The 24318-nt window shown below is 43.2% G+C and overlaps 1 protein-coding gene across 1 annotated transcript in view; it reads left to right on the top strand.

Annotated features, from left to right (window-relative positions):
- Positions 1-606: 606 nt before the first annotated feature.
- SAXO1 (stabilizer of axonemal microtubules 1) overlaps positions 607-24318 on the top strand; it is a 110283-nt gene continuing 86571 nt past the window's right edge. Inside the window, exon 1 of the mRNA XM_020904080.2 lies at positions 607-759. Coding sequence (XP_020759739.2) covers positions 713-759 — 47 coding nt within the window. The 5' untranslated portion in view covers positions 607-712. The remainder of the gene's footprint in view (positions 760-24318) is intronic.

The following is a 24318-nucleotide window of genomic DNA, read 5'->3' as shown; positions in this document are numbered from 1 at the left end:
TGTTCTCAGAGAGCAAGGTCTATGGGGGGGGAGCTGCAGGCATGATTTCCACAAGAAAGATCTGGAAATGGTATTTTAGTCCAGCCTCCTGGAAATAAGTGGGTGCCTTTCTATACCCAGGGGCACCATAGGTTCTAGAGATAAAAAAATGCCACCTAGTGTGATGACAGTGGGCTTTTTCAGCCTTTTTTTTGGTCCAAGTGAGCAGGCTGCTTGAGGACTTGCACACCCAGGAACTTTGCAAAGTCCTCATCCTTCGCTTTTCCTGCGATTTCAAGAAGGCCCAGTGGGGGACCTTGGTCCTGGGCCCCCAGGTAAGCCGCAGGAAGCTTCCTGACCTCACAGGCGCGGGTGCTTGTGTCATCACTGCCACCCACCGGTGTCCCTCCCGAGCCGGCTGATGTCACAGAGGCCCCGCGGCCGGGATGCTCGGCTTGCGCGTGGGTGGGGCGGGCGGAGGCCCGGGCTGCGCGCACAAGGGGAGGTCGCCCGGCCGCGCGGTCCGCGGTCCACGCCCGGTGCTGCTCCCGTGCGAGGCTCGCTCAGGGAAGGATACGCAAGACCGGACTTGGCAAAAGGGCCGCTTACGTTGTCTTTGGGGTCAGTATTCAGAGTATTTGCCAAGGCCCTCGAAACTTGGCGCGCTCCCTGCGAGGCAGTCGGGGTCTTGGCGGCGGCGGCGGATGCTCGGCGTGGACTCCCAGGCCTCAGGATGGCCCCCACGAAGGGGAAATGCGTCTGCGAACTGTGCTCCTGCGGGTAAGGCTGCCGCGCGCCCAGGGCCCGCGAGCTGGGTTTTCGGACTCGGAAAGTCGAGTGAGACCTGACCCTGGGCTCCGGGAGCACCATGGTGGGTGCGTCCTCTTGTTTCTGTCCTGTAGACTGTCGTGTTGCCAGCTAGCAGTTACCGCGGTCGCGATGAGTGGGTCCCAGTGAAGGTGGCTGGTCCTCAGGGCGTCTCTGTGGTCCTGCCACGCAGAACTGCATGGAGGCTGAAAGTGGGCACAGATCCGGAGAGTTTGTGCACACCCCGCTGCAGCCCAGGGCATGTTGGGCGAGGTCAGAAAACCCCTGGCCAGGTCGGGTCAAGTCTTGCATCTTTTCTTGGTTTCCTTTTGGAAGAGTCTGTGATGGGGAAGAGGAATCCTTTCATGTAACCGGAGTTTCTCACTCAGAGACATTGTCGCTACTTAGAAGTGTAAGGTATTTGTAAAACTCGTGTCCACAGTGGTGTAGAGTTGAACAAGAATAAGGAAAAGAAGCTATTTTTTCACTGTTCTCTCCTGGCCATTGCCTTTAAGAACCATACTTGGGTGAAGCTCGTGGTCTTGGAGAGACTGTGGGTTTTAGTCAGAGTTGTTGATTTCTTTCCTATATCTCACAATGCCTAAGGTGGTTTCTTTCCCCGGCTTCCCAAGGACATCTTAGAAATTGCCGGGCTTGAGAACAGCAGAGGCGCAACAGCAAAGAGGGGCGGCCCTGGGGTCAGCCCTCCTGGATGGTTGCTAACTGTGGGGTCTTGGGCAGGTAACCCATCTTCTCCAGGATTCTCTAAGGTTTCAGTGAGAAAGTGTGTGTGAGACTTCTGTTAATGGATTGTGCTGGAAATGTGTTATCATGTTGGAAGCTGCAATAGGTGTTTGCCAGCTATGTTACTTGAATATTAAAAATGGCATCAGGAGTGGGGAGATTTAAAAGGGATTCTAGAAACTGGGTTAGCAGCCTTAAACATCTCGGGCATCACTGGGTGGTTCTCAGTCTCGGCTGCTCACAAGAGTCACCTGGGGAGCTTTTAAAACAATACTGGTTGCCCAGGCTGTTAAATCACCAGCAGTCTGTTGGCGATTCTCCCATTTGCCAGGATTGGGAACCGCTGAGCTAGATCAAGTAGACGCATGGGTCTTGTTTTTAAGCTTTGTTAGGCAGATCCAGAGCAGTGTTGTAATCTGGGGCTAATTTTCCACACTAGTGAGGGAAAACCTCTACGACACCCTCTCCTGGGGCCCTTTACATACCCTCTCATCTTCTCTCAAGATACTGAGTTATTCAGGTAGGACTGGGGCTTAATTTGTTCTCTTGTGGCTGTTGGGATTGAAATATCTGATACAATCTCCTTCTTTGCACAGTATCCATTCCAGTTAGGAAGGCAGGAATGTTCATTTAAGAGGTGCAGAGGATAGGCAGAGAGAAGTCTCTGTCCTAATTCTGTCGTAGGGGATATTCCTTCTCTGTTTCTCTTCTGTCCCTGAAAATAGCTTATTTCCCATCAGATGCAGAGTCTGTCTGTGGGCCTCTCCTTTCCTTCCTCCTGCTCCTGTACCTACCCTTCCACTCGGATTTCAGTCAGGGGGCTCTGGTTTGACTCTCACATCCATCAGCCTTTCTCTTCTTTTAGTCTCATTTCAGTTCTCAGAGTGCTTGTTGGTTCATCTCTTTATTTCATCAACCTCAGCTTTAAACAGTCGGCATGATCCCCCTCTCCCAGTATATGCCCCATTAATGTTGCCATAGATGGTCCATTTACACTGGTTTTATTTATTTTCTTAAATTTGCTTTTTACTGGTGTATAGTTGATTTACAGTATTGTTTCTGTTGCACAGCAGAGTTAATCAGTTATACATATATCTACTCTTTTTAGATCCTTTTCCCATATAGGGCATTATAGAGTATTAAGTAGAGTTCCCTGTGATAAATACAGTAGATTCTTATTATCTACTTTATGTGTAGTAGTGTGTCTTGTCAAACCCAATCTCCTCTTTTCTCCCTTGGGAACCATAAGTTTGTTTTCTATGTTGGTGACGCTATTCCCATTTTGTAAATACATTCATTTGTACCACTTTTTAAAGATTCCGCATATAAGCAATATCATGATATTTGTCTTTGCTTGGCTGACTTCACTCAGTATGACAATCTCTAGATCCATCCATGTTGCTGCGAATGTCCTTTTTTTTTTAATGGCTGAGTAATGTTCTGCCGTATATATATGTACCACATCTTCTTTATCCATTCCTCTGTAGATGGGCATTTAGGTCGCCTCCCATGTCCTGGCTATTGTAAGCGCTGCAGTTGTCACTGAGGTGCGCGTATCTCTCTGAATTACGGTTTTCTTCAGATATATGCCCAGGAGTGGGGTTGCTGGATTATGTGGTAGCTCTATTTTTAGTTTTTTAAGGCACCTCCTTACTGTTCTCCATAGCAACCACACCAACGTACATTCTCATCAACAGTGTAGGAGGTTTCCCTTTTTTCCTCACCCTCTCCAGCATTTATTGTTTTTAGATTTTTTTGATGTTGGCCATTCTGACTGGTATGAGATGATTCCTCATTATAGTTTTGATTCATATTTCCCTAATAATTAGTGATGTTGAGCATCTTTTCATGTGCTTTTTGGCCACCTGTGTGTCTTCTTTAGAGAAATGTCTATTTAGATCTTCCTATTTTTTGATTGGGTGTTTGTTTTATTATATGGAACTGCATGAGCTATTTGTAGTTTCGGAGATTAATCCCTTGTTGGTCTCTTCATTTGCAATTATTTTCTCCCGTTTTGTGGGTTGTCTTTTTTTGTTTATGGTTTCCTTTGCTGTGCAAAAAGTATTGGAGTTTAATTAAGTTCCACTTGTTTATTATTTATTTATTTATTTTAATTTTCATTACTCTAAGAGGTGGATCAAAAAAGATCTTGCTGTGACTTATGTCAGTGTTCTGCCTGTTTTCTTCTAGGAGTCTTATGGTTTCCAGTCTTGCATTTAGGTCTTTAATCCATTTTGAGGTGTGTATGTGTATATAGTGTGAGTGTTCTGATTTCATTCTTCTACATGGAACTGTCCAGTTTTCCTAGCATCACTTATTGAAGAAACTCTCTTTTCTCCATTGCATGTTCTTGTCTCCTTCATCATAGATTAGGGGACCATAGGTGCGTGGGTTTATCACTGGACTTTCTATCTGATTCCATTGAGCTATAATTCTGTTTTTTGTGCCGGTACCATACTGTTTTGAGGCACCTTTATAGTACAGCCTGAAATCAGGGAGCCTGATTCCTCCAGCTCCATTTTTCTTTCTTAAGTTTGCTTTGGCTATTTGGGGTCTTTTGTACTTTCATACATATTGTAAAAGTTTTGGTTTAATTCGGTGGAAAATGCTATCATTAATTTGATAGGGATTGCATTGCATCTGTGTATTACTTTAGGTGGTATTGTCATTTTGACAATATTGATTCTTTTAGTCGAAGAGCATGATATCTCTCTCTGTGTCATCTTTGATTTCTTTCATTTTATAGTTTTCTGAGTACAGGTCTTTTGCCTCCTTAGGTAGGTTTATCCCTTGATATTTTATTCTTTCTGCTGTCATGGTAAATGGGATTTCCTTAATTCCTTTTTCTGATCTTTCATTGTTAGTGCATAGGACTACAAGAGATTTCTGTGTATTAATTTTGTATTCTGCAACATTACCAAATTCATTGATGAGCTCTAGCAATTTTCTGGTAACATCTTTAGTATTTCTATGTCTAGTGTCATGTCATCTGCAAATAGTGACCATTTTATTTCTCCAATTTGGATTCCTTTTATTTTTATTTGTTTGTCTCTGATTGCCATGACTAGCACTTTCAAAACTATGTTGAATAAAGGTGATGAGTGGGCATTCTTGTCTTGTTATCTCGGGTTTAAAAATTTGAATCATCTCTTCTACCACCCCCAGCATCTAACCATCTCTAAAGTTTTGAGCCTTCCTCCTTTGCAGGCTATATTGGTCCCTTCCTTTTAAATCTCATTGTTCTCCTCTTGAGTCTCTAATGTTTATGTTTGGAAACGGGTCCTTACATACCTTTCTAGTTCTGTCTATGAACCCCTTCCATGAAACCACTCCTTACACTGGTTTGGGCTTCCTGTCCTCCCCTAACCAGATCCTGTGGCCTCCTATCTCTGTTCCCTCACCTTTGCTGTCCCCTTTTTAAAATGTCTGTGTCCCTTCTCTGCTCCACAACCTTTTAAGGCCTGTGTCAGTTGCATGTCTTGCTAACCCAACCCTGTAGCTCCCCATCAGAGAGGGACCCCATTTTATGTTAATGGTTCTAGCTACCTGTCTTCATGCTTTCTCTCCCCATTTTGTATATTCTTGGAAAGCAGGGCCCATGTTTTCTATTTGTGTGTGCTGTATAATACTAACACACTATTCTGTGTCGCACAGTCAAAATGTATCTTTTTGAATAAATAGATGGATTTTGTTTGTCAAGGTGATGTGCTGGGATGGATTAGGGAGGCGAGCTCTGGTGCGGTCTCCTAGGTTAGCTACTAGTCACGTGTGGCAACTTCATCTAAAGTATTTAAAGTTAAATCAAGTGAAAATGTCAATTTTTCAGTCATGTACTCAGTTGTCATTCGAAACACTCAATAGCTACATGTGTGAAGTTGTATTGCACAGTACAACTAGGGAACATTTCCATCATTGCAGAGTTACGTTGGGTGTCACTGACCTAGAGTCTTATTATTTGGAAAGCTTCCTCCTAACCCCCAGTTAAGTCTGCTCAGAAATGGGTAGGGAAGGAATGCGAGGAATTTCATAGGTGTTCTCTAAGCTATAGAAATCAAACATTTTTTACTTTGCCAGCCTGAGGTTATGGGAAAAAGTGATGAGAGATCTAGAGGAAAAGCGTGTGTGAAGACGAACCCTGTGGTCAGATGAGACAGCCTTTCAGTGGGAGAGGGCGGCCTTGATTCTGAGTGAGTCACCTGCTCTCCCACGGCTTCAGTTCCCCCATGGTTTTGAAATCAGGAGGCTTGTGGAGGCCCGTGCGCCTGCCAGCCAGGGAGGGAAGCCCCTATCTCTTCTTTCCTCTTCTGCTTTTCCTCCTAAGGCTTTGTTTGAGCAAATTGTTCTTTAATGTCCTTTCAACTTTGATTTTTGAACACTTTGTTCTTATTGGGGAGGCTCAGGATGTACGTGGATGGGTAGGCTTCCTCCCCGGATAGGTAGACTTCCGTGGGAGCCGCTGCCTTAGGCTGGAAGAATAACTCTTGGAGACAGCTCTTACTTTTGGCCACAAGATGGCAGCCTTCTCCTGACCAACTCTGCTACATCAGCGTAAAAGGACAACAATACCTTGTTCTGGGTTTTTCTTTCTTTCTTTTTCTTAAAATAGACTTACCTTACGTTTTCTAAAATGAGAAGTTAGAGTTTAGGATCCAGCAGAGCTCAGGAAGTGGTGTACCTTGAGGGCCTGATCACAGGTGACAAGGAGAAGGTGTTCAGTTCAGTTGCTCATTCATGTCCGGCTCTTTGCGACCCGGTGGACTGCAGCACACCAGGCTTCCCTGTCCATCACCAACTCCTGGAGCCTGCTCAAACTCATGTCCATCGAGTCAGTGATGCTCTCCAACCATCTCATCCTCTGTCATCCCCTTCTCCTCCCACCTTCAATCTTTCCCAGCATCAGAATCTTTTCCAGTGAGTCAGTCCTCATCAGGTGGCCAAAGTATTGGAGTTTCAGCTTCAGCATCAGTCCTTCCAGTGAATACTCAGCACTGATTTCCTTTAGAATGGACTGATTGGATCTCCTTGCAGTCCAAGGGACTCTCAAGAGTCTTCTCCAACATCACAGTTCAAAAGCATTAATTCTTTGGCACTCAGCTTTCTTTATAGTCCAACTCTCACATCCATACATGACTACTGGAAAAACCATCGCTTTGACTAGATGGACCTTTGTTGGCAAAGTAACGTCTCTGCTTTTTAATGTTATCTAGATTGGTCATAACTTTCCTTCCAAGGAGCAAGCGTCTTTTAATTTCATGGCTTCAGTCACCATCTGCAGTGATTTTGGAGTCCAAAAAAATAGTCTCTCAGTGTTTCCATTGTTTCCTCATCTATTTGCCATGAAGTGATGGGACCAGATGCCATAATCTTAGTTTTCTGAATGTTGCGTTTTAAGCCAACTTTTTCACTCTTCTCTTTCACTTTCATCAAGAGGTCCTTTAGTTCTTCTTTGCCTTCTGCCATAAGGATGGTGTCATCTGCATATCTGAGGTTATTGATATTTCTCCTAGCAATCTTGATTCCAGCTTGTACCTCATCCAGTCCAGTATTTCTTATGATGTACTCTGCATATAAGTTAAATAAACAGGGTGACAATATACAGCCTTGTATTCCTTTCCCGATTTGGAACCAATCTGTTGTTCCATGTCCAGTTACAACTGTTGCTTCTTGACCTGCATACAGATTTCTCAGAAGGTAGGTCAGGTGGTCTGGTATTCCCATCTCTTGAAGAATTTTTCATAGTTTGTTGTGATCCGCACAGTCAAAGGCTATGGCGTAGTCAATGAAGCAGAAGTAGATGTTTTTCTGGAACTCTCTAGCTTTTTCGATGATCCAGGAGGTGTTGCAAGTATCTAAATCTGGAGACTCCAACCCCTTAAAACTTTTTAATGAGCTTTGCTGGTTTTAAAAAACCAGACACATTTCCTGAATTAAGCCCAAGGTTTTCTGTCCACAACAGTACCCCAAAATCTGGCAACAAAAAATCTGGCAATTGGTTTCTTACCATAAAGTGTTATAATTTCTTTTTCAATATAGTCAATGCCAGATAACCAAACATATTCATGCAATGTGGAAATATACAGCAAGGTAAGCATTTAAAAATTGTTTCTAACCATCTCATCACTGTTCTTGACACAACAGCTACATTGAAGTGTCTGAGTGTTCGACTGTAGAGACCCTACTTTTGTACATACTAAGATCGCCTGAATGTCCTCAGCGCTTCCTGTTCCTGAAAAAAATGCCAAACTTTCACAGTCTTCAGTATTAGGCCACCTTACATTTCTGTAGTGTTTTGAAAATTTAAAAATTTTAAAACCATTTTCTCGTACATTATTACCTTTGTCTCTCAACAAAGGGAGCGTTGCTTAGTTTGGAAATTCGATTCCTTGATCTTAGCCTTCATTTTCCCTGGGGGTGTTTTCCGTTTACAGAGATGTTCTTGCCCCAGATGACTAAATTTGCAACTGGGAGTGGGGAGGAGAGGATTCTGGGGCAAAGGGTGGGGCAAGGCTGAGGATAAAATAAATTGTTAATCAGCTTTTTAAAGCTAGAAGGGATCTTAATGGTTCCTAGCTTTTATTTTACTGACAAGGAATTTGAAGCATTAATTTTAATATCCGAGAACATATTTTATTAAGATTAAAGGACAATTAGGTCAACAATTAAATTTTATTCATCTTTTACTGTGTATTAGACTGCTGGATGTTACAATTCAGTCTGCCATCTGCGTTCAAGTCACACTGGGTCATTTTTGGCTGTAGATGATAATGGGAAGGCTCCTGTCCAGTTGAGAAATATTACCTGATGTTAAAGAGTATAATTCTAAAAGCCTTTTAGTAAAGTAATATAAATAGCAAATCTCTCTCCTGAGATTAAGTTGTAGTAACACTATTTTTTCCTGAAATTCTTGTTAAAAAAAATTGTGGTTAATCAAGGGATTGATCCAGCTTACTTTTATATCTGATTATTTTATGACTTGCAGTGCACTGTTTTAAAGACTTCATGCAATCTTGCAGGAAATTCCAGGCCTGGGTAATGTATCATGAAATATTTATGTAGCATTGGTAGTATGCGCAGCATTTCATAAAAAAGGTAGTCCCGTAGAGGACTTGCAAATTGCTGAAAAGGATGTGGATTTGGCCCTTGCAAGGGGCTGGGGAGGAAGGTGATCTCAGGGGCAGCCATGTATCTGCAACTTAAATCAGTTATGTTAACCAGGGAGGAACTTGTTATTTTAATTTTGGAAAATATTTTCCTCACATTGATGGAAATTTCCTTAACCTTAGATTTTATTTTCTTAGAGTCTCTGTTACAAATTAAGAGGAAGGGGGAAAAAAAAATCGAGGAGTTGGTTTGATATTACATGTTTCAAGAAGAATTCTTGTTTTTAATTTAAATAAAATTGACTTCATAAATTCTTATTAAGAAAAGAAGACAAAGAGCAGCTTTTAATAGATGCTTGCTGGTGGCTTTTTATCTTTAACAGAATCCAGATAGAGAAGCCAAGAGTTGGGGGAGGGGGGGTGGAACCTTTAACATTGAATTATTTTTGTTGTAGACCTTATGCATTCGAATGTTATATCCTGTTTAAAAATAATGGCATTTTTTGTCATATCAGAATTAGTGTTTGTTCATAAATACCTTTAATCTTATAAGTCAATATGTATTATTAGTCAAATTTCAGATATTAGGAAATTGCAGAGTACAACTTCGTGGTAATCCAAATTACAGTAGTTAAAATGATCTACTCAGTCTTAAGATTTTCTAAGTGGATGAGTTTAGAGAAACTGTGCTCTAATTCCATCCTTCCCTCGGTAGTTTTAAGCACTGTCCCCTCCATCGGTAACAAATATTTCAGGCTGGCCTTCAGATGATGAAGTTCATTTGAGGAAATGCAGTACCTCTTGGGGGCAGGGTGGGGGTAGCTAAGCCACAAACGCACAGGATGAATACAGTGAGTAACGCGGGACTGCAGAGGGGGCACAGATCCCTGGGAGGGGCGCCGTGCAAGCTCTCGGAAGGGGAAATTGCTTTCCTGGGGTGGTCAGGAGAGTCAGTGCCAGAGTCAGACTGCCGGGTTTTGAATCCTGACTCTGCTGCTTTGAGCTGTGGAAGCTTGTGCAAGTGGAATATGCTCAGTCGTGTCCAGCTCTTTGCGACCCCGTGGACTGTAGCCCGCCAGGCTCCTCTGTCCATGGGATTCTCCAGGCAAGAACACTGGAGTGGGTTGCCATTTCCTCCCCCAGGGGATCTTCCCAACCCAGGGATTGAACCGGAGTCTCCTGTGTCTCCTGCATTGCAGGCAGATTGTTTACCACTGAGCTATCAGGAAAGCCTGTGTGAGTGGAAGACAGGGGTGAAAACCGGGCTTACCAGGTCTGGCATGGTATGACGGGCTCTGCCGAGCTCTGGCGGTGGGGGGATGTCTGCACCAGGAGCCTGGGAGACAGAGATGTGGAGACATCACACCCACACTGAGCGCTCGGGGGCCTGTCAGGGCCTCAGAACGTGAGCTCTCAGGGCAGAGAGAGCTGTTGATGGATTGGAACAGGCAAATAACAGATAAAACACTCTTCTCCCTCAAAGAAGTACTTAAAGGAGCAGCATTTTCCTCTTCTTTTTTCTGTTAAAATAAATATCCAGTATCTGAATCAGGCCAAACTTAAGCCTGTTATTCAGTTAGAGCTGAATGGATTTATAGTTCTTAATATATATATTTTTAAAGTGTATAGTCTCTGTTCCATTCTTGGCATTTTTTGAAATACACCAAATAACTTACTGATGATTTACTATGGGAGCCAGCTGGGTGCGGGACTTAGCAGAGATTGTGAAGCCAAACCCCGTGGGTTCAGTTCCCAGCCTTTCCGCTCAGTGGCGGTGTCCTGCCGAACCATCTGACAGCATAGTCCCCTCCTGTGTGCTGCCGCGTCCGCACCTGTCAAATGCAGGTGGCGATCGGGTAACACTCTGCTCTCCCAGTGCAGGGGACATGTGTTAGGTCCCTGCTCGGGGAACTAAGATCCAACATGCTGCATGGTTTGGCCAGAAAAAAAAAAATGCAGATGACAACAGAGCCTGCCTCAGAGGGTTTTTGTGAGGATTGTGTCTTTATTAAGCAAACAGAACAAGGCCTGGCATACATTGTAAAGAGCACAGATAAGTGTTATTCTATAAATATAAATAAGATGTCAGTCTGTGTGCTAGGTTGGGAGGCGCTGAGAAGTGTGAACAAGATCTCTTCACTCATGGAGAGCTTGCACTCTAGAAGAGAGTGTTAATTTTGTTTATTAACTGGCTGTTGTTTAGTTGCTCAGTCGTGTCTGACTCTGTGCGACTCCATGGACTGTAGCCCACTAGGCTCCTCTGTCCATGGAATTTGTCAGGCAAGAATACTGGAGCGGATTGCTATTTCCTTCTCCAGGGGATCTTCTCGACCTGGGGATTGAACCTGTGTCTCCTGCATTGGCAAGCGGGTTCTTTACCACTGAGCCACCTGGGAAGTCCTTATTAACTGGTAGATAGTTAAATGCTCTGCAGAGAATGAAAACAGAGTGATGTGCTGAAGTTCTTGGGAAACTCGATTAAATGTGGAAGATAGGGATGTCTGCAAAGATTGAATCTACCCTTGACACAGCTGGGCGGCTCTCAGCCCTTGCAAGGCTGTCTACACTTGAGTCCAGCAATGACTGTACTTCTCAAGTTCCAACTGATGTTAACAAACTTTAAGGTTAAGTTTCTGTTCGGTTTAGAGCTTTCCAAGCCTTAAGTTCAATGACCTAGGCATTAAAGGCATCCTTATTGTATAACATTCTCTACCATTCTATTCTGGAGTTTTCTTTATGGGCTGGTTCGGAATGACTTTGAAGCATCTGTGATTGTGTCTCTAAAAGGAAATGGCAGTGTTTCTGAATGGCTGTCAAGTTAACCAGTTAGCCAGATCTGTCCACGTAGTTTAGATATCCAGGTATCCAAAAGTCCCTCATTCTTTTATTTATTATTTATTTATCGGCTGTGCTGGGTCTTCGATGCTGTGTGCCAGCTTTCTCTAGTTGCAGTGAATGGGGCCGCTCTTCATTGTGGTGCCGAGGCAGTGGCCTCAGTCACTGCAGTGTTCTCACTGCAGAGCATGGGCCCTTGGCGCACGGGCTCAGTAGTTGCAGCACACAGGCTTGGTTGCTCCACAGCACATGGGATCTTCCCAGACCAGGGATCAAACCCATGTCCCTCGGATTGGCGGATTCCCAACTGCTGGATCACCAGGAAATTTCCATGTCCCTCATGCTTAATCAAATTAAGTTGTAAAATAAGGAATACCTTAAATTTCTGCTTGTACTGGTCAGTTAATTTTAAAAACAATATCATTAAAGAAAACAATTTTTCCCCTTAAACTGTCCATTTTCTCCTTCAAGTGTACTTTAACTGTGTTTTTCAAATAAAGTCTATATAATATCTGAGAACAAGAGCTCAAGATGAAAAGCAAAGCATTGATCGAATCCCCTGTTTGTTTTGTATCTTGCTTCAAATGGGAAGGCAGGGGATAGTGATAGGGAAAGAATTCGAGACAGTGAGGCAGTACGTTTGAATTCTAGTCCTGGTTTTGATGAATGATGAGGTTTGTGAAGTTGTTCAGGTCCTTTAACATATTTGAACTTCTCCAAGTCAGTGATCATCAGTTTTGTATGTTGATAATAGTGTGAAGGGGGTATCTCATTGTAGCTTTGAGCATTTCCTTGATGATTTGCTATAGTGGACATTTTTTCCGTAAGCCTATGGAAAGTCCTAGGCCCATTTTAAAATCAAACTTTTCTTTTTGCTATTGAGTTAGATGAGTTCCTTAGATGTGTCGGAACTGAACCCCTTATTGGACATATGTTATCCCATTCTGTAGGTTGCCTTTTCCTGTTGTTGGTGGGAGTGCAAAATGGTGCAGCCACCATGGAAAACAGTATGGTGGGTTCCCGAAAAAGCAAAAGTAGAGCTACTTGTATGATCCATCAATCCCAGTTCTAGGTTTTAATCCACAAGAGTTGATGTCAGGATCTCGAAGAGCTCTCAGCACCCTCTTGTTTGTTGCAGCATTATTCACAATAGCCATGGTGTGGAAGCAACCTAAATGTCCATTGATGGATGAATGGGTAAAGAATATGTTGTGTATACACACAGGAAAATATTCTTTAGTTTAAAAAAATGAGGAAATGCTGTAATATGGACAGCATGGACGAACTTCAAGGATGTTATGCTAAGTAAAACAAGGTAGTCATAGAAAGACAGATGTGATGGTATTCATCCTTTTGTCTAAAATAGTTGTGAATTCATAGAATCAGGGTGGAATGATGGTTGCCTGGGGGTGAGGGAAGGGGGAGATGGGGAGTTTACTAATCAGCACACGTTGTTCAGTTGTATAAGATGAATGGATTTGTTATTGTGCACTGAAAATTAGGATAGAGCTCGTGTTAAGTGTTCTTACCACAATAAAACTAAAATAAAAAAGTTAGTGATCATCAGACAATAAAGTAGTCCCTATTGCCCATAATAGCTTTTTTTTCTAGGCCCAGAGACTTTATGTCTCGGGATTCTGAAGGCATGTGCAAAGGTCTCCTGGTGCCTCTGTTGGTGATCTTGGAGAAATGAGGGGAAAGTGGAGATGTGTCACAGAGCTGAGGGTGGACAGATGTCCTCTAGACTTTGCCAACACTTCCTGAGTAGCTGCTTAGAATGATTAAGTGTCCTTCTCAGGCCTCATGATGTTTGGTCTTGGGGATATGTCTGATATATGTGTAGCTGCCTAGCCCTAACTTTGCATTGCTTACCATTTTCGTTAACCAAAGAGGCTACCAAGAGTTCAGTGTACTGTCTCCACATTTCAAGGGGAAGAGGGCCTGGTTGGTTTGGCCTATGACCTGGTTCCTCTGGCATCCAGGGTCCTTACCTTTGGTCTAATCAGTTGAGTTGTGGGAGTTACATGGTCTAAACTGAGCAGTTAGAGGAAGGGGCTATTTTGTGTAAGAAGGTAGGGGAAGGAAAAAAATGATAGGAGAAATGATTGGCCTCTTGCCAAGTTATCCTTGTAGATAAAGTTAGTGAAAGATGGATTAGATGATAGTATAACGAGGTGGATTCCTAGCTCATTGAACAAGCAGGCCCATTAGAGTGTTGACTGATGGCTTTTTGCCTACTTGGAACAGTATCACTAGCAGCATGCCACAGGACTCTGTCATTAGCTCTGTCCAGCACTTTTATCAAAACTTGGATGAAGACATAGAAGTCATCCTTATCAAATGTACTGAAAACACAAAATGAGAAGAAGAGAGCAAGTGATAGACGACAGAATCAAGATTCAAACTTATCTTGACAGGCTGGAATGCAGGGCCCAAAACCGAGCTGAGACTTAATAAGAGTGAACATGAAGGTCTACAGTTGGGATGAAAAATCAGTTCTATGTATTCATAATGGGAGACGTTTATCTTGGCCATAGTTTGTGAAAAGGTCCTGGGGGTTTTGCTTAACCACAGCTAAATATGATCCTTTAAAAAATATTTATTTATTTGGCTGTGCCAGATCTTAATTGCAGCACACGGGATCTTCGATCTTCATTGCGGCGTTCGGGATCTCTAGTTGTGGCATGAGAACTCTTAGTTGTGATATGTGGGATCTAGTTCCCTGATGAGGAATGAAACCAGGGCCCCCTGCACTGGGAGTGCAGCGTCTTAGCCCCTGGACCACCAGGGAAGTTTCACATTTAGTATGATCTTAATGGTGTGATGTGACTGATAAGAAACATAAACTTTGTTTCAAGTCAAATGGCAGTAGGGTGTCCAGGTCAGCAGATGTAATTACGTCATTGGACTTGGGCTTGATCAGACGGCAACTGAAGGCTGCTTGTCCATTTGGGCACTGTATTTTTTTAATAATACCAATAAGTGATCATGAAGGCCAGGTTATGGGGAGTTCATACATTCTGGAAGTGAGAGAACTTGAACTTGACAAGATCAGGGGATGGATAGATAGTCATTTAGGCTTGTTCTGGGTTGTTCAGAGGGTGGACTTAAGATCGCTGTGTGGTCACTTCAGGACAGCTGAACTGGGGTCAATACAAAGAAGAATTTTGCAGCAGTTAGAACCTTAGGGACCTGAAGGGGACAGTCTTTGGCCCTTGAGCTGGGCGTGTACCTGTTGGGGTCCTGTCGAAAGGGTTTAGGAGCTTTGATGAAGGGATCTCTAGGGTCCCTTTCAGCATGGAAAACCCAGATTTCTGGAAGGGGAGAATAGCATTTATTTTAATATGATGATTGAACTTGAAAGACTACTGCAGAGGAAAGAATGATGGGTGCATGTGATATGAAGAATAAGCTGAGATCCACATGTGCCTGGAAAACCAAGGAAGTTGAGACAGTTAAGGCGTTTATATTTAATGCTTAAAGCATCGGTGCAGTATGCTTGCGCCTCCTGTCCTCATCCACTGCACCTGCCTCTGTACTTGGTATCCCTGGTTTTCTGAGAGCCCTCTGATAACCTTCAGGTAATAAATAAAGAAGCTTCGTCTTTCACTTCCATAACTTTCCCTGGTTATGTCCACATATAGGAGTGCATGTATAGGAGGCTTATGTGGGCTAGTCTGGGACTCTAGCCACCATGTGAAGCAATACTTCTATGGGAAATGTATTTCAAGTCTAACAGCCTGTATATGGAATTAAAAAAAAATATTTTTGAATGTGCTGGGTCTTTGTTGCTGTGTGCAGGCTTTCTCTGGTTGCAGCGGGTGGGGGCAACTCTCTAGTTATGGCGCGAGGTCTTTTGATTACAGTGGCTTCTCTTGTTGAAGAGCACAGGCTCGGTCGTTGTGCCCCATGGCATATGGAATCTTCCTGAGTCAGGGATCGAACCTGAGTCCCCTGCATTGGCAAGTGGATTCTTAACCACTGGACCACCAGGGAAGTCCCAGCAGATGGACTTTTGAGATGTGTTTCATTCCTGCGCTAGGGTGATCCATGTGTCTCTTGCCTTGTGACGTTCCACTGCACGCCACCTCCAGGCCTTTTCTAAGCCGGGCTGTGGGCTTGGAAGCTCTTCTTGCTGTTTGCTGCCAATGATGGCAGTTCCTGAAATTCTGACACTTGCATGACTCAAGCCTTCCTGTTTCGCTTCCACTGCTCAGTCTAGAAATAGATTTTATTAAGATGCTTTCTTCTCCAAAAGGAACGTGAAGAATCTTAAATAACCTCACATAATACAGTACAATAAAGCAAGCCTCAGTGGCTAGGTCCAGGTCCTCCATCCCCATGGTGCCTGCTCGGAGTCCTCATCGTGTGCAGACTGAGGCTTTCTGTTCTGCTGCCCTTTGCTTCTGGAGCTTCTAGTCCCTGCCTGAGGTGTAGGAACTTGGTGTGATTCCATCCTCTTTTAATGATGCTGTTGGTACCAACAAGAGCTTTTAGAATGGTTTTAGTGTACAGAATTCCCGGTTGAAGCAATGGAAATGGGCATTGGCTGGTTTAAGCAGGTTTAAACAAAAGCTGTAGTGCAGTGAAACAGAATAAATAACTGGGAAGAGTGAAGAGCCTTGGATGGCAGATGGGAAGGTAAGGAAAGAGGCCAGGAGGTCAGAGCCACAGCCCAAATCACTCTCCAGAAACCACCTGGTGAGGACGCTGCTGGTGCAGCCACTGCCCGGGCCACAGTCCTGCCCTGCCACCGCCCCTCCTTTGGAACAGGTTCTTCACTTTAACCCCGCTTTTTACTTATTCTTTGCATCACTTTTTCTACATTAAAATTTCCAGATTAAAGTTTCTTTCTTTTTTAAAAATATTTATTTATTCATTTCGTTGTGTCTGGTCTTAGTTGTGGGATCTTTCATTGTCAGGCACAGACTCCCTAGTTTGTCGCGTGGGCGCTAGAGCCAGCGGGCTTAGCAATTACAGCACTGTTGCCTCATGTCACGTGGGATCTTAGTTCCCTGACCAGGGACTGAACCTGCATCCCCTGCATTGTAAGGTGGATACTTAACTACTGGACCACCCGGCAAGTCCTCAGATGGGAATTTCTGATGGGCTGTGCTGTGGTCATGTGCTCAGGCCTCTCTGTGAAGTTGGGGGCTGGGAAGGATGTTTTACTCTTTGGTTTCTGGAGGTGGGTACCACTCACGAGGTGAACATCATTGGGAATCTCTCAAAGGAAGGGTGTCAGATGTTAGGCAGTTAAAAAAAAATTGCTGCAAATTAGTTTGTTTACATTTCTGTACCAACACAGTAAAATAAAATTAGAGCAGGGATTCCCTGGTAGCTCAGACAGTTAAGAATCTGCCTGCAATGCAGGAGATGTGGGTTCAATCCCTGAGTTGGGAAGATCCCCTGGAGAAGAGAATGACTACCCCCTCCAGTATTCTTGCCCAGAGAATCCCATGGAGAGAGGAGCCTGGCGGGCTACAGTCCGTGGGATTGCAAAGAGGCAGACACAACCGAGTGACTAACACTTCCCCTTTTCTCAGCTGTGGCCCATTTTGGCATTTTTGATGTGGAGGCCTGTCCTGTGCATGGTTGGATATTTAGCTGGAATCCTGGCCTCTAACCACTAGATACCAGTGGTACCAGCCCAGTGTGGAACAATAAAAAATGTTTTCAGATATTTCTACATATTTCCTGGGCGGGGTGAGTGGTAAAATCTCTCCAGTTGAGAATCACTTGGTTAGAGGCATTCTCAAACCATGGATTATGACTTGATTGCCTTGCAGTGATGGCTGCATCACAGGAATGGATCTTATACTATTGTCCTTGGAGAGACCCACAGCTCTCCCCACCTGGTGCCTTTCCCTTGCATGCGAAGGTCTGAAATTTCAGTGCTCTCCAGCTTAAGTGTGCTTAAGAATCAGCTGGAGAGGTCTTTGAAAGACGTGAATTCCTGGGCCCTGCCTCCATATAGTTTGACCCTGTGGGTCTGAGGTCCTGGAATCTGCAAGTTTTAACACTGAACCCTCACGACTCTGATGCAGGTGAGCTATAGAGTACACGTTAAGAAACATACAGCTCCTTCGTGGAGAATTGGCCTCAAAAACAAAAGGCATGTGTTTCTTTAAGGAGAGGAGACATGGTTTTGAGCCTTTCAGATCTTTCCAGTCATTGATTAAAAAGAAGCAAGGTAAAGATGTGGTCTGTTCTTCCAGGAGTTTTTTTGGCAAGGGTTGTTTGGACCCAGCCTTGACACGTGATGCCGGCACTCATCAGCCTTCATCACCGTCAGCAAGAAGTGTCTTGTTTGGAGCTCTGCCTTGCCTCTCAGTCCCCCTTGGGACAGGACCTTTCACTTCAGCCCCTCTTCCCTGCCTCCTTCCTGGCCCCCCTTAAGTGTGAGTCAAATCTTGCTGGGAGGTTTTAATGCTTTCCAGGTCTCCCTGGTCTGTCTCGTGGTCTTGTTCACGGAGGCCCTCACCTCCACAGGAGCACAGTCGGCAGCACTGGATTCACTTCCCCTGTGGAGGCTCCATGGTGGGAGGTCTCCTATTCTGAGAGTGGGTGGAGGAGACATCTGGTAATACCTGAGACAGAGCTGTGGGCTTCCTGAACCTCTGTGCTCTTCTCTCAGGAAGCTTTAAGTCTGAGCAAGACGATTCCACCCACCGATACAGCATCCTACCGTGTCTGGGGTGGAGGTGGGGAGATGGTGCCTACTTGAGCTCCTTGGTTTTGTCTTCACTTCTGCTGTAGCTAGGACTAGTCACAGTGCTATTTCCAACAGCAGTTTTTCTAAAACTCGGATCATGCTGTGGCTTTCATTCAAAGACTTTGATAGTTGTCCATGAATAAAGGATGAACTATCACTCAAGAGCCCACTCTGCCTTTCCAGCTATTCCCTACCTGCACCCTGAGTTCCAAGCTCCCCATGCTGTGCTGACACCAGTATACTAACTAACCTTGGTGTGCTAATGATTCTACCAGCCTGTATTCCAGGCTCACCAGACTATTCTACAAACGAGTGTGCAATACCCAGTTCACAAATGGGGAGCTTGCCAAATATTTCCCTCAAAAAAGGAATTGGGTGGGACTTTGCTGGCAGCCCAGTGGTTAAGACTTTGCCTCACAATGCAGGGGTTGCTGATTTGATCCCTGGTTAGGGAGCTAAGATCTCACGTGCCTTGGGACCAAAAATCCAAAACATAAAGCAGGAGCAATATTGTAGCAAATTCAAGAAAGACTTAAAAAATGATCCACATTATCAAAGAAATCTAAAAAGGAATTGATTGCTAGCATGTGATATTTCCTGATTTTTAAAAAGTCTGGACTTTGTTTCTGTAGAAAAGTGAAAAGATGTGACAGTTACCATTGCCCACATTCGAGTGGTGACCATCTGCTCTTGCCCCAAACAGGGGCTTCTTCTCTCCGTGGTATCCTTGGATAAAGGAGACTTCGTGAAACTTTACTTTCCCATTTCCCACAAGAGGGCAATATAGTCTCTCAAAAAGTGAAAGGGATTAAAGTTGCAAAAGCTACTAGCCTGGCCATTACTGTTGTACAGTTATTTGAGTGCCCACCTGCATTTTGGATGCTGAATGGGCCATGTGCTCCTCACACTTTCACAAACACTGTTGTCTCCAGATCTTAGCTCATCTGAAAGCCAGTTTGAGCTAAACTGTGTGCAGGCAGGACCTACAGTTAGCTTCTGGAGCCACCTTTCAGCCTAGGTGGAGGTGTTGGAAGTCTGATGGAGGCTAATGGACCAGCATTGTTTCTGGGAAAATGCCTGATTTGTAGAGACAGCATTGCTTTCTGTGGCAGTGCTTCTCGCTGGCAGAGGATCTTGCTTGTCAGCACCCCAAGAGTAGAGCCATCACCCCTGGACGTGCCTTAGCTCTAACCAGGCCAAGGGAGACTGGTGTGTTAACCAAAATGCCTGTTTCTCGGTTTAGAATGAGACACATCTGCTGAGGAGGCCTAGAAACTCACTTTTGCTGGCCAGAGTGTACTTTCCTTTTAGAAAAATTAAGAGTAGGAGCCAAAATATAGTTGCCAGGTTGCTTGTATGAGTTCTAAGCAAGCAGAGTGCAATGAATCGCAGGTTTGGAGGTCCATTGTGATGTTCTGATGCCCCTGCCTGCAGTGAGGGGCTGGCTGGGAGGAGAAAGTGCCCAGCTGCCTAACGGGAGCAATGCGGTGGGCGCCTTCCTGGTTTGCCTTTGACTTGGTCTCTGCCCTGCTCCCTATTGTCCATGCCAGACTTACAAGTCAACAGATAATGCCATAAATCATTAGATTACAGTCACATGTTCCATTTTTCACTTTAGGTACTGTTTACATTTTATCTATTACAGATGATTTTAATAACTTTAGGCCTGAGTATTTAGGGGGGATGTTAGAGGTGAGGCCCCTTAGCACTTTTGAGTGTGCCTGAAGACATCAAAAAGGTTTAAGAAAATAAAGCTAGCTCTTAACTGCACATGGTGACTAAGTACAGATAAGTGGAAACAAAGGTTCTAAATCTCACTTTCTCTATTGGCTTTCTTCTCTTTGCTTGCCTTTGGTTAAAACAACAAGATGGCTCATCTTTGCCTCGTTTTCCCTTCTCATTTCTTTTTTATCCATCCTTAATACTGGTAAGATTTGAAATTGTTTAATAAGAATGTGGAATTATGGAAAGTTGAGGGAGGAGAGCATAAATGGAATAATTAGGTCTTAGGTTTATAATTGGATTGGTTGTTAAATTTGTAATTTTTTTTTCTGTGTCAGTTTGGGTTGAATAAATAGTCACATGACATTAGATAAAGTTAATACTGAATTAAAGATACATACATACTAGCCTATGAATCCTATTTTTTACTTTAGTTTCCACTAATTTGTCTTCAGTCAGAAAGGATGTTGACCAAGCCTCATGTTTTACAATCTAAGACTTAATTCTGGACACACGACAGACGTGGATGCTTTCCCGGAAACATTTTTGTTTTCATGCCTGTGCTCAGGTGAGGGGGCATCTCCGCAGGCTCCGGGGCGTGTCTTCAGTTCATTGCTGTTAGAATTACTCATGGGCCTTGGGTTCTGGTGCAAAGCGGGCAGGAGACACATGTGTGGCTGCCCCACCCTATCTCCCTCATCAGAAAAGGGTGGCCATGGGCTCAAATGCCTCCTTACGAAGTTCTATAGCATTTGCAGAGATCGGCCTGTTAAACAATGAATTATTTGGTACTGAAGTTTAGTCAGCATGAATTTAAATGCTTTTTAATGCTCTGACCTTTGCTTGAGTTTCATGGTACTGTGTGGATAATTTGAAGACCTAATTCCTGTTTTGACAGAGTTTAAAATGGATGTAATTGAACATGTACCTAAAACAATGAGAGAGCAATGCAGGACGATGAAGTATAGTGACCAGGGTAGGGGTTCTGGGGTAGACAGACCTTCATTTGTTTTTATCCTTTCTAAGCCTTAGTTCCTTGATATGGTGAAGATTATATGGAAAAAAAGGTTATATGAGATAGTGTATGTAGAGTATTTAGCCTAGAGCCTGCGTATGGTTAAAGGTTCAGTATTTGGTAGATAATCATAGTAATTGGGTCTAATAAAATGGCCTTTTATATAGTTTTATAACTATATTTCCATATTTCCATATTAGGGCTTAGGTAAATTACTCTGAAAGAAAATTCCTTAAAATACTATTAAATACCACTTTGATTTCTTTAATAAAAACTGTTTTCTGGTAGAAATATGAATCCATTGATCTTTTCTTAAAAAGTATATTGCTTGCAGTCAGTGTGCCTGTCTATAATGACTTTTTTTTTTTCCTAAAAAAATTATTTATTTGGCTGCATTGGGTCTTAGTTGTGGCACACTCCCTTAGATGCCCTGTGGCATGTAGGATCTTTCTAGACCAGGGATTGAACCTGAGTCCCCTGCATTGGAAGACAGACTCTTAACCACTGGACCACCAGAGAAAGTCCCTTAAAAAAAAAAAAAAAAAAATCCTTTTTTTTTTTTTTTAAATAAACGGCTTCTATTCTGTATAAGTACCGTGCGCTAACCGATTGCGCCACTGGAGCTCTTAACGGCTTCTATTCTGAAGAGTGAGTTAAGCAAATGATATCTACAAAGGAGTCAAGAAGAGGGCCTGCAGGGGGCCTCATAAGTCAACTCTGGGGCTTCTCTCTTTGTCCCCACCTTCTTGGCCATACTTTTTAGGGTTCTGGAAGTGTGGAATCTGACCACGTGGAGTGTTTGTTTAGTAGGACCAGGAATGCAAAGAAACAGTGAGCACCTCCTGGATCATCCTTATTTCCCGTGTGACATGAGTGTGATGGAAAACCTGATTCATAGCAGGGAATGTAGGGCTTCCAGGCCACATGCTATCAGGGTTACCTCTCCAGGAATTCAGTTTCTGCTGCCCAAGGTGGTCTTAGAGCTACCAAAGTACTCCAGACCCTCCTGGGAAGAGTAAGGTGCAGAGTGAGTGAAAAGCAACTTACTAGGTCTCAACTCCATATAAGATTTTTTTGTTTAGGTTAATAATGTTTATTTGTAAGGAAACATTGCCCCTCTAACCCCCCAACCTCAACCCCAGCAAGTTTTAATGGACTTTGCTTCTTGAAAGAGTGAATTTTCTCTTTTGAAGGTGACAGAAACTGCATGAGTAAAGGAAAATCTGACCAGCTTTGGGAATGAAAGAGTGTAAGAAAGTCTGGGTTTCTCACAGCTGTTTTAGTAGGCAGAATGCTTGCATTTGGGGAATAACACTGCAAGAAATCTTGATTTTTTTTCCCTGATATTTGTTCCATTTTATTCTGTGTACTCCTCTCCTCACAGATTTAAATACCAAACTGCTTCTCTGACTTCACAGTTTCCACCTGGGGTCTCAGGAGTTTGCACAGAGCCAAAAAAGCATCTGCCGTTTCCCCTCTTCTTCCACATCTTAGAACTGGGGACTGCTTTGTGAGCTGTTTATGTCATCATTGAGTTTTTAGTTTCAACTGAAGCTGGAATCTTAGAAGTGGCGGGTCTCCCCGTGCTTAAAAACCAACATCATCTTGGAAAGTTTTCAACTGTGGCTGATTTGGGGTGACTTACTTTTGAAAATGCCTTTTGACGTTTCTGATCTCTGCTGGGATTTTTTTTTTTCTTTTTAGTAAACTTGGAAGATGTTAAAAATATAAAGATTATTTTTTCCTCTGAAGATACAGAAAACAGCCTTAGTATAGCTGTGTTAGCTTCAGTCTTTTATTCTCTGAAGACAGGAAAAGGACAGGCAGTGAAGATAGCTTCAGTTCCCTATGCCAGAGTTGTGTGGTACTGATGAAAATGAAGCACTTTTGTTTATCTGAAGGTAAAATATGGATTTTTGTTTGGAGCTAAGTTTGCATGAATGAAAATTGGCCATTTTTACTACATTGATCTATCAGTCAGCTGGTTGATGAATTGCTTTTGATTTGGGGATTTTTGAATTTTGGGTCTTGATCAGCTTTCACCTGGCACATGTGCTCAGAAGTTCTTCCAGAGAGCTGGTCTGTCCTTGAGAAAGTCTCTGCAGTGGCTGGGGTGCCATGTCCTGTCTGCAGCACTCCCCCATCTTTTTCTAATCTTATTGGAAAGATGTTTTTCTTTTTATAGTTTTTCCCCCCCAACTTTATTGAAGTATAATTGACAAAACTGAGATATTCCAAGTATATATACATCATGATGGTTTGATAACACATTGTGAAAGGATTCCTCCCATCTAATTAATTAATATAGCTATCATCTCACATATTTATTTTTTGTAAAACATTGCATTCCACTTTTGGCAAATTTCAATATACAATGCAGTATTATCAACTGTAGTCATAATGTTATACTTGAGCTCCTCAGGACTTATTTGTTCCATAGCTGGAGGTTTGGACCTTTCCCTATTTTTCCCACCTCCCATCCCTGGCAACCACTTCTTTACTCTGTTTCTATGAGTTTGATGTTTGATTTTGTTGTTCCACATGTTATAAGCGTTATTTCTTATTCTCTATCTGGCTTACTTCTCTGACCATAACACCTGCAAGGTCCATCCACATTGTCTTGAGTGGCAGGGTTTCCCTTTTTCTCATGGCTGAGTAATAGTCTACTGTATATTGATAAGACATTTTCTTTGTCCATTTATTTCTTGATGGACACAGGTTGTTTTGATGCCTTGGATATTGTGAATAATGCTGTCGTGAATCTTGATGTGTGGATATCTTCGATATCCTGTTTTCATTTTCTTTGGATGTAGTGAAATTGCTGGATCATATGGTAGGTCTATTTTAACTTTTTGAGGAACCTCCCTGCAGAATTCCATTTAAATCACCCTCTCACCGCACATTTGTCCCATTCTTCACCCGCAGAGATGGGCTGACTGTCATTGGATTGACTGATTGACAGGAGGTGAGAGGTTGGACATGAGACCTGAGAACGTTTCTTTTTTTTTTTTTTTTTTTGTGAGCAGTATTTTATGCATTTTATTTTTATTTATTTATTTTTTTTTAAAATTTTTATTAGTTGGAGGCTAATTACTTTACATCATTACAGTAGTTTTTGTTATACATTGATATGAATTAGCTATGGATTTACATGTATTCCCCATCCCAGTCCCCCCTCCCACCTCCCTCTCCACCCGATCCCTCTGGGTCTTCCCAGTGCACCAGGCCCGAGCACTTGTCTCATGTACCCAACCTGAGCTGGTTATCCGTTTCACCCTAGATAATATACATGTTTCAATGCTGTTCTCCTGAAACATCCCGCCCTCTCCTTCTCCCAGAGTCCACAAGTCTGTTCCATACATCTGAGTCTCTTTTTCTGTTTTGCATATAGGGTTATCGTT

Source organism: Odocoileus virginianus, chromosome 18 (genome assembly GCF_023699985.2).
Source record: "Odocoileus virginianus isolate 20LAN1187 ecotype Illinois chromosome 18, Ovbor_1.2, whole genome shotgun sequence".
NCBI lineage: Eukaryota > Metazoa > Chordata > Mammalia > Artiodactyla > Cervidae > Odocoileus > Odocoileus virginianus.
Note: the sequence above shows the minus strand (reverse complement) of the source record. Positions and strands in the feature narration are given on the sequence as shown.